At 52.0% G+C, this 13,792-nt stretch overlaps 5 protein-coding genes across 5 annotated transcripts in view; 3 read left to right on the forward strand and 2 right to left on the reverse strand.

The window, feature by feature from the left end:
• Positions 1-125: 125 nt before the first annotated feature.
• On the reverse strand, positions 126-3,032 carry POSPLADRAFT_1048886 (hypothetical protein; the record flags this gene model as incomplete). Its single annotated transcript, XM_024479621.1, has 11 exons — positions 126-137; positions 199-300; positions 359-471; positions 526-655; positions 730-1,163; positions 1,764-1,968; positions 2,113-2,116; positions 2,247-2,405; positions 2,456-2,606; positions 2,666-2,756; positions 2,880-3,032. 11 exons carry the CDS (start codon positions 3,030-3,032, stop codon positions 126-128), a joined length of 1,554 nt encoding a protein of 517 aa, XP_024336371.1.
• Positions 3,033-4,264: 1,232 nt separating this feature from the next.
• Positions 4,265-5,774, forward strand: POSPLADRAFT_1150476 (hypothetical protein; the record flags this gene model as incomplete). The annotated part of the gene is made up of 3 exons (XM_024486419.1): positions 4,265-5,027; positions 5,088-5,230; positions 5,280-5,774. 3 exons carry the CDS (start codon positions 4,265-4,267, stop codon positions 5,772-5,774), a joined length of 1,401 nt encoding a protein of 466 aa, XP_024336372.1.
• A 1,203-nt stretch (positions 5,775-6,977) lies between these two features.
• Positions 6,978-8,090, forward strand: POSPLADRAFT_1048888 (hypothetical protein; the record flags this gene model as incomplete). The annotated part of the gene is made up of 5 exons (XM_024479622.1): positions 6,978-7,079; positions 7,103-7,158; positions 7,216-7,348; positions 7,817-7,889; positions 8,035-8,090. The coding sequence occupies 5 exons, from the start codon at positions 6,978-6,980 to the stop codon at positions 8,088-8,090; spliced, it is 420 nt and encodes a 139-aa protein (XP_024336373.1).
• A 254-nt stretch (positions 8,091-8,344) lies between these two features.
• On the reverse strand, positions 8,345-11,177 carry POSPLADRAFT_1048889 (hypothetical protein; the record flags this gene model as incomplete). The annotated part of the gene is made up of 14 exons (XM_024479623.1): positions 8,345-8,767; positions 8,838-8,865; positions 8,893-8,961; positions 9,013-9,224; positions 9,287-9,572; positions 9,684-9,919; positions 9,983-10,101; positions 10,155-10,243; positions 10,296-10,391; positions 10,453-10,474; positions 10,534-10,551; positions 10,607-10,734; positions 10,771-10,873; positions 10,922-11,177. The coding sequence occupies 14 exons, from the start codon at positions 11,175-11,177 to the stop codon at positions 8,345-8,347; spliced, it is 2,085 nt and encodes a 694-aa protein (XP_024336374.1).
• Positions 11,178-12,626: 1,449 nt separating this feature from the next.
• Positions 12,627-13,792, forward strand: part of POSPLADRAFT_1151111 (hypothetical protein) — a gene marked incomplete at both ends in the record, with an annotated part of 1,925 nt that continues 759 nt past the window's right edge. The window contains 2 exons of the mRNA XM_024486496.1: positions 12,627-12,945; positions 12,987-13,327. Of these exons, the coding sequence (XP_024336375.1) occupies positions 12,627-12,945; positions 12,987-13,327 (660 nt within the window). The remainder of the gene's footprint in view (positions 12,946-12,986; positions 13,328-13,792) is intronic.

Genomic DNA, 13,792 nt, shown 5'->3' on the forward strand with positions numbered 1-13,792 from the left:
TAAGTTGCAAACAAGCCAGTCAAGTAAGTAGAACAGGCATCAGTCGACAAACGCAACACAGGAGAGCGCCGCGAGACACAATTCACAATTCCAGATCAATGCCACATGAGAGCAACTGGCCAGAATCATGAAGACCACTACCCAGAAAGTAGGCCTCTTCAAAGATAACACTTCTCATTTGTGAAAAAGCGAGCATACCTTTGTCATAACCCACTCCGGATACCCTGTCGCGGCTTTGCCGCGGGCTCTAATGCCGTCTTTGTCCACAGCACCGACACCGAACTGGTGCTCCTCATCAACCTAGTGGACATCTGTAAGCCTCGACTAGTGTGAACAGTAGTTAGTGAGGGTGGCAAACCTCAAAACCGAAATGTGCATATATATCGCGATTCTTCGCCGTTGTGGCCTCCAGATGCACCGGCTTGGGTGAGGTTCGTCGGAACCCCTCTTCCATCAGGAGCGACGAGTACCCTGCAAAATCAAACTGTGAATGAGAATCCTCATTCGCAGCACATAGCAATTCACCTCGCCCTTGGTGAGAGGGATCCACGACCATTTCGAACAAATGCCATGAGTCTAGCCGATCAAGACCGCGCGCTTTGAATGCCTTCTCGAGTGTACGCTCTACAGCAGGAGAGAAGTCCCATAGCACTCTCTATACACATGCAGCACGACCTGGTCAGAATCATCGTTGCGGTATTGACGAAGTCGGATGGCGCACGTACGTACCTTGGCCCCCGTCAGCCCCCATCCCTGAATGACCTTCATGATCCCAGAGCGCAGGAATGTCACGGGTCCCATATCGAGTGTCTTCCCAGGTGGGAGCCATAACGCGACAGCTACCACTTCCTCCCTTGCTTCGACTGTGTCCCTGTTAGACTCTTGTTCCGCATCCTCCCCGTCTTCTACAGACGGAACGACGACCACAGTGACAAGGCCCTTTACAAGCACGGTGGACTTGAGTATGGCACTCTGGAACCAGCTCAGATTCCGCATAGACCGCTGCGCGGATGGCGTCTGAGACTCGCAGTCGGGCACGAGCTCGGGCACACAGCCATACCAGTTCATCGCTGGATCCTTTGCGAACGCACGGGTGAGGACTCGTGTTATGGCAGGAACCTCAGAAGGCCGAGCAAGCCGTACATATGCATCTGGGTGCTTGGCTGAGGCCATGGGAGGGGGATATGGATGTTATACATGGATGTAGGATTTATTAAAGAGGAAGAGCGCGAGGGCGAACGAACTGCAATGCCATCGGCGCTTATACTCACGTCCCCCCGGAAACTGCTTGGGTACACAATTTGTTCTTCCAGCAATCTGTGTTCATTCTCAGCATCATAATATCACCGCCGGGTCAGCTTGGTTATCTACATCAGGCTTCAGGAAGTATTCTTATCATCATATTGTTCATCATTCCTTGCTGTACTTTGGGCGGAGTTCGCGCAAGCTCTAGAACTGGCCAGTCTAACACCGTGAGTATGTAGTGTCACCCATCCAGCCATCTCCGCAACGCCCACATACCGGAATGCAGCGTTTCATGCATATTGCAACCATCAAACGTGCGTCGTCTTTGTTCCCTTTCAGCATATATCACTGGCTTCGTTGTTGGGTCAGATTTTCGGAGTCATTAAACTATCATGACCTGTGGCCCAAACACACGGCTATTTGTGACATCTAAAATACAGTTACCGAGGCACAGTAAAGCGTGTCGGATAGATACGACGCAATGCGCCAAGTATCTCACTACACCGGCGCGAGCTCACCAGCCTTCGCCGACCCTTCTAATTGCAGAGAGCTATTACCAATTGTTCCGGAGATGTCTTGATTGTACCATGCATTTTGTGCTGGTCCGGCGGAGATTGTGGTAGGTTGGAGCGGGTACGATTTCGTTGACTCCAGATCGACGCTCGTCCGGCTTCCATTTCCGCGCCTGCCTCCACGCCGCCAGGCCAGTCTTGTGGGCTGCATCTTTTGTCCAGGATCAAGATCTGGCGGGGGAGCACACCGTATCGTGGACAGCGTCATCTCAGCCCGCGTTACGTCGTCATGAAATGTCATTTTGAGAGTCACGAGGACTATGATGACTGTCGGATAGATGCCCTGCGAACACACCATGCTTCAGATCGAATGCAGTTGCTCAGTCAATGTAACATCATACCGTAAGATGGCCCAGCATATCTGTGATGACATAAACACCATTGTTGTCAGCCAAGAAGAGTGAGATTGTTATGATCTGCAGCGCACACAGCGGGTATGACGGCAGAAGGTCAGAGGGAACAATGGTATGTACCAGAGCAACACTGTACAGCACTCCTGACTCAATCACGACCAGTAGCGCTCCGTAATACTTCCCTCCATGAATCACAACGTTCGGACCCAGCTCGCGGAGAGCTCGCATGCTCTGCCTGTCCACACAATCAGGCACCTCTCATTATCAAAACAACCACGCACGTACCAGGCCCTATACGAGATTGCTACGACGGCGTAAATGTTGGCCGCCAACGTCAAAGCACCAAATACCTCAAACCACCGGGTAATGTCGGCATTGTAGACCTCTTCGCCGCCCGGGGACACAGCAAACGCGCGTATAAGCCCTATCCCCGAAGCTAAAGTACGTGAGCTCCCGAGTGATATCATGCATGGATAACAGATGGCATGTACGCACCTGCCCCTCCAAGGATGCACGTTGCCGGAATGGCGATAACGCTGTATCTTCTTCCCCACAGAACCCACGTTCTCCAGCAGACTATGGAGTCCTGATTTCATTGTCAGGTTTCACCGTCACCGGAAGCGAATTGGCGATGCTCACGCCTAAGAGGCACTACAGACAAAGATTACTGTAAGTCCACATTCATCCTCGAGGTCGAATGCACACTGACGTTGATGACTTCAATTGCAATCTGAGTGTATACAAGGGGACTCCCTTGATCGTTCAGAATGGTCAACCCGCCATCAGCGGCGTGTTGTTCAAAGAACGCGATGAGGTTCTGGTGGAGGGACAATGCGATGTGCGTCGTCGACAGACTGTACATCGTGACCGTTAGAAACACCATAGTAATATTGATTGGCGACATTCTTCGAGTCTGCCGCCGCCGTTTGTAGCTGTCAGATGGTGAGCATTCTCATCTGGTGTAAGGCCCTAGCATGGTTCGAGATCACTTACAGCAAGAGATACAGTGCCCCGCCACATGAAACAGTGTACATGCCTGTCGTTGACAGTTTTTTGATTAGCCAGACAATCAAAGTGAGTCCAGAAAGCCTGTACCATGCAGAATAGCCTCGCAGAACAGGGCAACGAAATAGGCCTTTGGCAGTGGAAATGAGGATGTCATTATCAAATGCAGTCGTCAGGTTCGTCTGTGTATGTAACAAACAATACGCAGTCGATGACCATAGGACTATAAGAAGGTAGAGGCAGACAGGTCTTCAAATAGGATGCAGAATCCACTGGGCTAAGGGGCAGTCGCGATACTGCCCTGTACGGTTTGGATGAAGTGCAGCTCCTCCTGCCGAGCTGACACAGATCCAGGGGCTCGGGCGCGCTGTCGATAGGTATACTCCGTGTTTGTCCTCTGTACGGCAGCGATCTGGGATCTCACTTTGATCGCAACGTAGCAAAATGGACGCTGGATCCTTCGATGCTTGGGGTGGATTGTTCGTTTGATAGCGGTGACACTGCACATGAGACCGGGAGCAGTGCGCAAACTTGATCGTGAGTGCACGGAGGAAGGATATTATCCGTAACCATCTCAGGTATGACAAGAAATTTCCGTTTTAATGCTCACAATTTGTCTGATGCTACGTACGAGAACAAGGCCCAGTGCGTCTACTATTATCAGGCGCCAGGCAAACCTCTTGGCATGTTCCTCGGAGTAGTCGGCGATACTCAAGTTTTATCTTACAGAGCGCATCAAGGAACCTGCTGCTTGAACTTTCCTATTGTGTGGCTCCCGTGAGTGCTTTTGACCCACCGTGATAGTCTGATCATTCACTTAGACCACAACATGATCGGTCTACTAGGTCCACTGTCGTGACGCACGACAGAGATGAAACCACCTGCGATCAGATGGATCACGGCTACTGCGCGCGCTGTCTGACGACGCCCACAAACCTCGCTGCGACATCTAACGGGAATGAGAGCCAGGTACCAACTTTTAGAATGTTGTACAGCACGAGGTCAAGTTATCCCTTTTCTTCATGTGCCACATAAAGCCTGCACCGGTAGAAACATGCTAGGCAAGCTAAGCACCTACGTAATTCAGCAATGTCGAATCCCCTTACCACCGCCTTGGAAAAAGCACTCCGCGGCCGCCAGAAGAGGTCGGTCCCCACTACTGACCTTCTATACGAAACATCCTTCTCGGCGCCCGACCTCTTCTCCAATGATTATCTCTCCCTCACCACGGAACCGCAGCTACGCCAATCCTTCCTCGATGAGCTCTCTCGCTCTCCGCTCGTGTTTGGAACCGGCGGCTCCCGCTTAATGAGCGGGAACCTGAGCGCCCACACTGAATTCGAAGCGAGAATGAAGACGTTCTTCGGAGCCCCTGCTGCATTGCTCTTCAACTCTGGATACGACGCCAACGTTTCCTTCTGGCACTCCGTTCCGCAGGCTGGCGACGCTGTCATCTTGGACGAGTACGTCCATGCGTCTACCCGAGACGGAGTTGCGACATCTCGCATTAAGGGCTCCCTGTACACCTTCGCCCACAACTCCGTGTCTTCCTTGTGCGACTGCATTTCCAGAGTGCTGGAGAAACATCCTGATATTGCCGCGGGGAAAGGAACTGTCTTCATTGCTGTCGAGAGCCTGTACAGCATGGACGGAGACTTTGCGCCTCTTCCGGAGATAGTGCGACTGACGAAGGAGCTGGTTCCGCCGGGATGTGCTCATATCGTGGTCGACGAGGCGCATTCGACCGGTATATGTGGGCCGCAAGGTAGAGGGCTCGTTGCAGCGCTGAACTTGGATAGTCACATCGACACGGTCCTTCATACTTTCGGTAAAGCGCGTGCATTTGTAGGTGGTATGTAACGTGTCGCTTCGTACTTCGAGGAGAACTGACACCAGCGCGAATCATCTTCAGCCGTTATTTTGACCTCCCCTGTCATCAGAAAGTACATGATTAACTACGGGCGTCCGTTCATCTACTCAACTTCGCTCCCTCGTTCATCGATCTGTGCATTGAATGCTTCCTTCGATTACATAGAAAGCCCCATTGGTACTGAGGTGTGTGTCGCAACCCTCCTGAATTGAAGCCCATTCTGACCTCCTGTAGCTCATGGACCGTCTCCGTCGTCTATCTGTTTACTTTGAGCAGAGACTGGTCTCGACCTTGCAGGATATTCCATCCAGCCTTCTCACTCTTCGGGCACGCAATAACCCACCCGAGTTCCCCGTGGAAATAGTCAGCCCCATATTCCCCATCATCACCAGTGCCCCCATTTCGCTCGCCAGCTTCCTGCAGCGCCTTGGATATGCAGCGTTGCCCATCCCATATCCAGTAGAGCCCCGCGGCCAGGAGCGGGTCCGCGTTGTGGTGCATGCGCGAAACACAGAGGAGGAGGTTGATGGGTTGCTGGGACATATGGTAGAGTGGGCGACGATGATGCAGACACAAGAGATGCAGCTTGAGCAGGTCGCGATCGGCGTGGTCAATGCGGCGACGAGGCAGGAAACTAGCTTCGAGACCCTCAGGGTGGACAGTCTTGCTGTTCAACTCTCTTCTACAGCATGTCAGATACAAGTGGATACAGGTATTCGCGTCGCGTAGGACTCCAATATTGTGTGGCTGGTAGTCGTGTATCTCGTGTAGTTGTCTTACCTACAGATTGATAGCTTTATATTCTGGAACGAGCTAAATGCAAAAGGCAGGAGCTCGAAATGTTAGAGAACACTTCGCAATAAACTTGATAAAAGCGGGAGCCGGGAGCTATTAAGCGCTCAAGGCACATCATTTGACGGGATCGAGATTATGTAGCGCTTATACTAGGAAACAGCTTGAATCTACACCGTGAGTCGCTGGACAATGCCGAGAACGCGCAGGAGCAATCTCCTCAAACAAATCTGCTAGGAAGTTCCACAGACTGTGACTACACTTCGATGATGCTCCCATCCCGACTCTCAAACCTGAATCTCGACAGTTCGTCTCTCGAATTGTACTGCATAACCCGTAACTAAACGCTCTAATTATTTGAAGGTGTTTACAGAGCCTACTGCAGTACCTCACCCCGCATTCACATGTCGCATATCCCAGGTCTCGGTGCGCGGCAGTCCTCGACGTACTGTTCATAGGCAGGATGGGGGATCTGTATGTCCTGCTCAGTCGGTGCGCGTGCAGGTTCTTGATTAGCGTTCGCGGCGGGAGGGTATTGATTCCGATGGAGTGTCAGATGCAGGCAGGCTATCCAGAACGGAGAAACAGCGAAGGAAGCGGATGAAGAGCAAGCTTTAGCATGTTCACTCAATTCGGAGAGATCACAGGTAGGTCGATATACAAGAAGTGGACCACTTCTGCAACTCGGAGTGAGGACGAACACACCCCAGAGATTTAGGGTGTTTTTACTTTCCTGAGATATTGTGTTGTGCCCGTCTATCGATCGACGGACGGAGGAACATCCATATTGCAATGCGGAGGCTGATGGCATATCGCACTATAGCGGTCTATACCAGATCTCTCCACCTCGGCAAGGCGTATATAATTCGCGCAGAACCGTGCGGGGTGACCATTGCGTAACTCGTCGCTCTGGCCCTGCGACCTGCGTAACGAAGTTCATTTAGCACAACGCGAGTGAGTGCTAGTCTTCGCTGTATTGCCAGTGTACTAACAATCTAGACGCTCAGAGATCTCCGCGTCTGAAAATGGAGAATTACGTTCACTCTGATACCTCGAGGGTACCTCGAGCTCACAGCAGCACTATGTAGGGCTATCCTCGCCCCATGCCCGACCATTCTCTTGTCCTCACCATCACTCACAATGCCAGCCCCCGTTGCCGTGTGTATTGTGAGTGCCGTTGGCCTGCTTGCTGCGGTATATGTCTTCAAAGAGGTCAGGACGTTGGTCAAAGACAGGGGGAGTGTTGCTGATAAACTTCTTACTAGTTTGTCATCGCCCCGATGCTTGAGGATCTGGCCGTATCATACCTTGAGCGCCGAAGGTACGTATGTCTCCCAGTAGCATCTCCCACAAGCACGAGTCCTGATTTAGGCAACAGGAAGCAGCAAGCATCATCGGCGACCACTAGCCCAGGTAGCACGCCTGTCGAGCTCAACCAGCTGACACCGCGAGAAGATACCAGATCGCAATCTACGCTAAGGCATCGTCAGACTACAGGTGTCATGGAGGAGGTAAATAGCTACACTGATTTTTGACCGGCATTTACGAACTTGTCACATTGCGTCAGTCTGACGTGTTCGTTCTCCTCACACCCCCGACTTCGCCTCTGCAAGCTCCGAGAACGATTGGTCCTGTGCCTGCTAAGGACGCATCGTCGCATCATGACTCCCGTCGTTTGTGAGGAGCCCTCTTACGGAGCGGCGTAATCCACAGATGTCCCAGGTGGTGTCTGTCTGGTTGTCCACATCTATGTCCGTCCGCTCCTTTGCATCGGGAGTCCCGGCATGCCGCTCAGAGCGCTGGACGCGCACTGTTCGACGCCGGCTCTTCCGAGATGGATACTGACTTAATGCTCTCGGACGCTGACATGCTGTCTCTGCACTGGGGCAGGGGTTAACGGCGAGTGTGTATTCGATATCATGCCACGTATACCGTACAGTCCGCTTTGTTTTCTCAGACTTCATCCTCATGCTATCTAGTCCTCGCTGTCGTTTGTCGCATCGCTCACCTGTAGATTGTCGCTGTACTGCACTGCGGTAGACGACCCGACAGGTATGTTTGAATTACATCTGCTGTTGTATATTTGCATTTTGGACGGAAATTGTGACGGTCAATAACCATCATCGTACGCGCGGGTCGAGCGCACCATATACTTGTTTGTCTTCGTGAATTGATCGTGATCACTGTGGCCGTATAGTGGTACTTCGAGTGGGTTTGTCTTGTCTGTCCACACTTGCCATAGATATGCCGTAAACGTTGACTGCTGCACGATCTCAGAGATACACTGCCGCCAACCTACTATCAGGAAAATAACTACTACGTACGAGAGTAAGAGCAACTTATGCCATCCATCCTTCAGCCTACTTCTTCAGGCCTTTACAACTACTATCGCCCGTTTATTGAGTCTAGATAATCGCTTCCGCTGTGTCCATATTCCTGGCACACCGAGTTACACCATCAATAACTAAGGTCGAAGGTCGATTATTGAGGTTGCTATGTAACTCCCACTATTCAGAGCTGATCATGACGAAGATGACAGGCGATGGTTCGTCAAAGTCTCCTTGATCATATCCGCTGCCTTCTCTGCAACAGCAATCACAGGTGCGGACTTTTACCGATACGAATATCAGCTTGCATTGAACAAAATGCAAGATGAGGAGAATCCGCACCGTATGTCCTGACGGGATCGTGGGGAATACCGACGCGTCGACCACCCGCAAGTTCGGGACACCGTGCACGCGTAGGAACGGGTCTACGACGCCGCCGTCCTCAAGAGGCGCCATACGTGCCGTGGAAGTCGGATGGTAGACCGTCTGCACACGGTCGCGTACAAGCGTCTCAACCTCGGTGTCGCTCAGTCTGTCCATCCTGTGGTTTAGCAGCGGGATGTCGTCTCCCGCGGGATCGATGAGCGATGCAAAGGGCTCTGTCTGTGCAATGCGTGAGACGAGGCGCGTAGCTCGCACGAGCACGTCGATATCGTGGCGGGTCGAGAGGTACCTGACGAGGACGGTTGGCCTTTTTGTTACTACGGCATGATACAGAGGGCACGCACGCAGGGTCAATAACAGGCGCGGCATATGGGTCTGCCGACTTGAGACGAACAGTGCCTAGGCTCGTCGGTCTGGGATATCCTTCAACCCACCGGGAAAGAGGAGAGTCGAGAGGTACTCACCTCAGCAGTATCGCGAGCAGTGAGAAATGATGGCCCTTTATCGGGAACGGCAAGACCCCGTGCTCATATAATGCCACTGGAGTGAACACGATCTCGATGTCAGGCGCATCGGGCCCTGAAGTTGTGTCTTCTGGAATGTTGTTCGGCGGGAACCTCTCATGAGGAAACAGCGTGGGGTCGTCGGAACGAGCGAAGGCCAGGCTCTCAACGATCTACCAACGCAAGGGGTCAGGGGAACAGTCCATGTCTACTTCATGCAGGCTCCCGAACGTACGTTCCCGGATAGCATACCGGTACCGAAGGCAACATAATCCAATGCAGCACGTGCGAGCTTGAGCGCGAGCGACGGCCCAGGCATTGAGCGGATGTCATGCACAGTAAAGGCGGACACATCCGCCCCGCTCTTGTCCATGAAGTACAAATTGGCTGAGGCATGGTCCATGAGGTGCGCTCCGACACCTGGTAGGTCGGCCACGCTGGGTATACCATGCACAGCCAGGTGGTCCGCGGGCCCGATTCCAGAAAGCAACAAGATCTTCAAGTGACGGAATGAGGAGAAGCTGGCGATGGACATAAGTGGCACATTACCTTAGGTGTGTGTACTGTACCTGCACTTGTGATATGAGTGCAATATCAGCGTAAATTCCAATGTTCAGCTGCGTTACACCTACGAGATGACTACTTCTTTACGCGCCTTGACTTCGAACACATTGCCGTGATCGTTCGCGTATTGTACGCCTTTGACACGTGGACCGAATTCTTCGCCAGATCGCCGATACTCAAACAGCAGCCGGAGCACCTTCGCCCCCGTGGCTACCGTGAGGTTTTCTCGTTCAAGGACCTCTGCTGTCAGGTAGGCAGTCTCGGTTGTCACTCTGCGTCTGCGTGAGTCTATGTATGTTGCTGTCTATAGCGCGTATGCGCCATTGTTGTTGTGAGGGTTCGAACAATATCGTGAAGGAGGGCGTACCTCAGTCACACCCATAGTTCCTTTCGACGTATTGAGGTCTGGATTGTACGAGACACCCGCGTTATGGCAGGCCTCGATGAACTTTGGCGTAAGCACTGAGACATGGCCAAAGTACCCAACTAGGAATCCATGTTACTGGAAATTACATATGGTCGCTCGTTGCATTACCTACCATTCACAGGTCCAGAGGATCCACGGAGTGACACATCCACTGAGGGATGCTTCTCGTTCGGGTGATATTTCTCGAATTTCATGAAGTACCTGTGCGGGGATCGAGTTAGCATGCCCATTAACAGAACATGTGGCAGCTGACTTGTGCATTTGCTGATACGACCACCCTTCAGCACCTTCTTTGCCTTTCTGAAGGGCAGCCCACTCATTATAGTCTGATGGGGCACAATGGTGGAACCTGAGAACGAGGGGATTACTATAATCAGCAATATAATGCGTTTCAATCTCGTTTCTCTCACATCATGGCATTGACCGATGAGCCTGCAATATTGGGAATAACTCTTCTTGAGTTCCTTCAACAGGATTTATTGCACACTCACAGCCACCCAGCATTTTCCCTAATCGACACGGTCTAAGAGCCATTGCGAAGAGCGAGACAGCACAACAGCTTACCTCTAGGCCAGTACTTGCACTTGAATCCCGCATGCTTCTGCGGGACAGTATATATGTTGTGGTCGTGTTCCGAGCAGAACGCCTGCGGGAACAGAGCCGGGACTCGCGAGAACAACTCATTACGAGAGCTTGTATGTATTTCAGCACTCCGCATCAATGCTCACAGGCTTTGGATACAAATACCTCTTCCCTGCTTCCAGCAGCAAAACTCGTGTATTTCGGTCTTCAGATAGACGCGATGCGAGAACACATCCAGCCGTGCCTGTACTTTGCGTCGTGGACAGCCAGAAATGGGGTCCCCCCAAGTGAACTCACCGCCACCGACGACGATAACATCGTACTCTTCTGGATCGTATTCGTCCTCACGGCTTTTGACGGGCCGCCCTACTTTGCCAGGATCGCCGATGAGCTGGTGCGCCGTTGCCCCTCGCGCAGAGAGCCAGCGCAGCATCAGTATTAATACTCCGAGTGCAGCCGACGAGCCGAGCATATTTCTTGCAGAAGGCTGCGCTGGGGGAAGGACGAGAGCGTGTAAAGACGCGAGGACGGATTGTATGGAAATGGTCGACATGCTGTCAAGAACGCAGGTAGAACCTTGGTGGGGAGCATGGACAGACACGTCTGAGGCGAACCCAAAGATATATCACGCCTCGTATGTCAGAGCGCCAGGCCTGTCTCGCTTAATAAACGGGGAGCCAAGCAGTGGCGCACCTCGAGGTTGCGGCTACCCAAACTTTATATGGACTTCGTAGTCTTGACGGCCATATGGAGGGGAGTGCACATGGACCAGCGATTGTTCGCTTCCCAGTAGAGCTCAGTGAACCTATAGCAGCGCATATAGATAAGTGATGGACTTCCATGAACAACGTACGTAATGTTTCGAATGAGGTACTATCTATGACGTGCACAGGGAGATGGAGTGGTTGCTGCCAGGAGTTCCGCTAAATGGACGGTGTCATATTCGGGAGCAGAGTGTCAGGACATCCGAAACGCATGTTTGCCCGGGTCATAGTTATCCATCAGTACACTTCGACGGACCTGGGTCCAATTCTGAGTGCAAATACCCCTATTTGTGCACATAGCCTACACACCCGCAAGGCGAAGGCGAACACGATCAAGCCGTATGCCAATGATGAATGTAACATCACCGTGGTCTTACAGTAAGTCACTTTCGACCAACATCACGTGCCGGCCGTTACAAAATTGTGACAAAAGCACAAATTATGTTCGCAAATCTAAAGGATACTATTTGAGGCAGACAGTAAGAAATCGGAAAACAGGAGAATCTGTGGAGGACATCGTTGCACAAAAGTCTGCTTCTCTATTTGTAATCAAGTGCGAGGAGCAATTGAAGATAGATTTGAAGTGTACCTGAGGAAAGAAGCACTCTCTATTCGGCAACACCCTCAATAGACGGACACTTACTCTCCCGAAGAATAAGTCCTTGATCACAAGCAGTCACAAGCACGTAATGTTGGTCGAAAGTGACTTAGCCCTACCTTAGTGCTTGAGAGCTGGGGAACATTGCCGCTTATCAGCAATAAGTACTGAAACATTTATCTTTCCATTCTATCTCTTGTACTACTAGCACCCATACTGGCACCTGTCTGAGCGCTCACCTGCAGGTTGAACATTATGTAGCTTACATAATGGGGTCTGTGCGCACTTCGTACCTGGTATTGTACCACTACGTTTCTTTCCTTACTAAACACGACCACACAGATACAGTGGTCCGTGCATAGCCGGTACTTGTATAAGTAGTTGTACCATTAGTCGGTCGAACCCTAAGTTCGACCTAGTTATTCATTCAAGTCTCTGCTCCTCTTCGCTTGGGGTAGTGGTCATTCTCGACTTCCTCGCTCGACCTTTGGGATGACGTACTGTCCATAAGTCCTCGCTCGTCGTCTACGAGTCAGGCATCAATATAGGAGTATAGACCATTGTATCAAAAGGTCGAACTTTCTAAGCTACATTCCTAGTTTTACCTAGTCGAACATCTCATCCACCATTACATCGAACAATGCAGTCAACCCGGTTCCTTTGGGACTACCAGCCCTCGCAGGATCACCGCTCCTCCAGTATGACCGAGCAGATCACTGCTTCGTCACCTCCACAAAAAGAGCTCCCATCTACCCTCGAGGCAGCACCTGGTGTCGTGCAACCGGTCCAAACCCGCAGGTCGTCGCCCATCAAGAACTCGTTAGCTACTACCAGAGACACCCACCCACTCACCCAGAAGACATATTCACCATCCTACGGATCGACGTCGAACCTACACAAACAGCAGAAAGCGTGCAGTCACCCACCAGCGAACAACCACTTGAACTCCCTGAAGTTCAGTATGTACCCATCGAGATCCCAGACATTGAACTACCACCAGCTCCACCCGCACCAACCAACGCACCGGTTGAAGTCCCTATGGCAACATTCACTCAAGCAGACATCGATCAGCGCATTGCTGTCGCCCTCGCAGCATACCAATCCCAACAGTCAACTGCCAACCGACCCCTTCGCCTCGACATCCCCGCTCCCGAACCTTTCAGCGGAAAGGTGGAGGACCTCAGACGCTTCATCCAATGCATCCTCTCCTACTTCGTCGCCACCAACAACACCCGACTCAGCGATGAAGCAAAGATCGCCTTCACTGTAGCGCTGATGAGGAAGGATCTGGGGAAAACATGGGCGGACGCGTATTACGAAAAGTCAGCAGGGGGAGTCCAGGTCTATTCCACTTGGGCAGACTTCGTTGCCGCTCTAGAAGAGGTGTTCCCTGAGCACGGAACGCGAATCAAGGCACATCAAATCCTGATGAAACTGCCTGAACGACAGAAGGATAGGAAGACGGCGCTCTCCCTCGGTAACTACGTTACCCGCTTCGAGCAGCTGGCATCGAAGGCTCAGCTCAAGGACACCGAGGTCAATGGCACCAACCGCATTGAGAACAACTACCACACTCTCCACGCCAACTTTGTCAAAGGACTCCCGAAGGAGCTGTACTTTGCTCTCGCAACAAGAGTCGCTAGGGATCGACCCAACACCATGAAGGCCTGGTACGACGAAGTTCGAAACACCGATGCAGCCAAGCAGGGGGCTCTCGTCATCACAGACACCAGGGACTATGGCGAACCAATGGATATCGACGCCACTGCCGTCGCATCAACCTTCGCCTCCACGTCAGGAGGAAGG

This window comes from Postia placenta (genome assembly GCF_002117355.1).
Source record: "Postia placenta MAD-698-R-SB12 unplaced genomic scaffold POSPLAscaffold_12, whole genome shotgun sequence".
Taxonomy (NCBI): domain Eukaryota; kingdom Fungi; phylum Basidiomycota; class Agaricomycetes; order Polyporales; family Adustoporiaceae; genus Rhodonia; species Rhodonia placenta.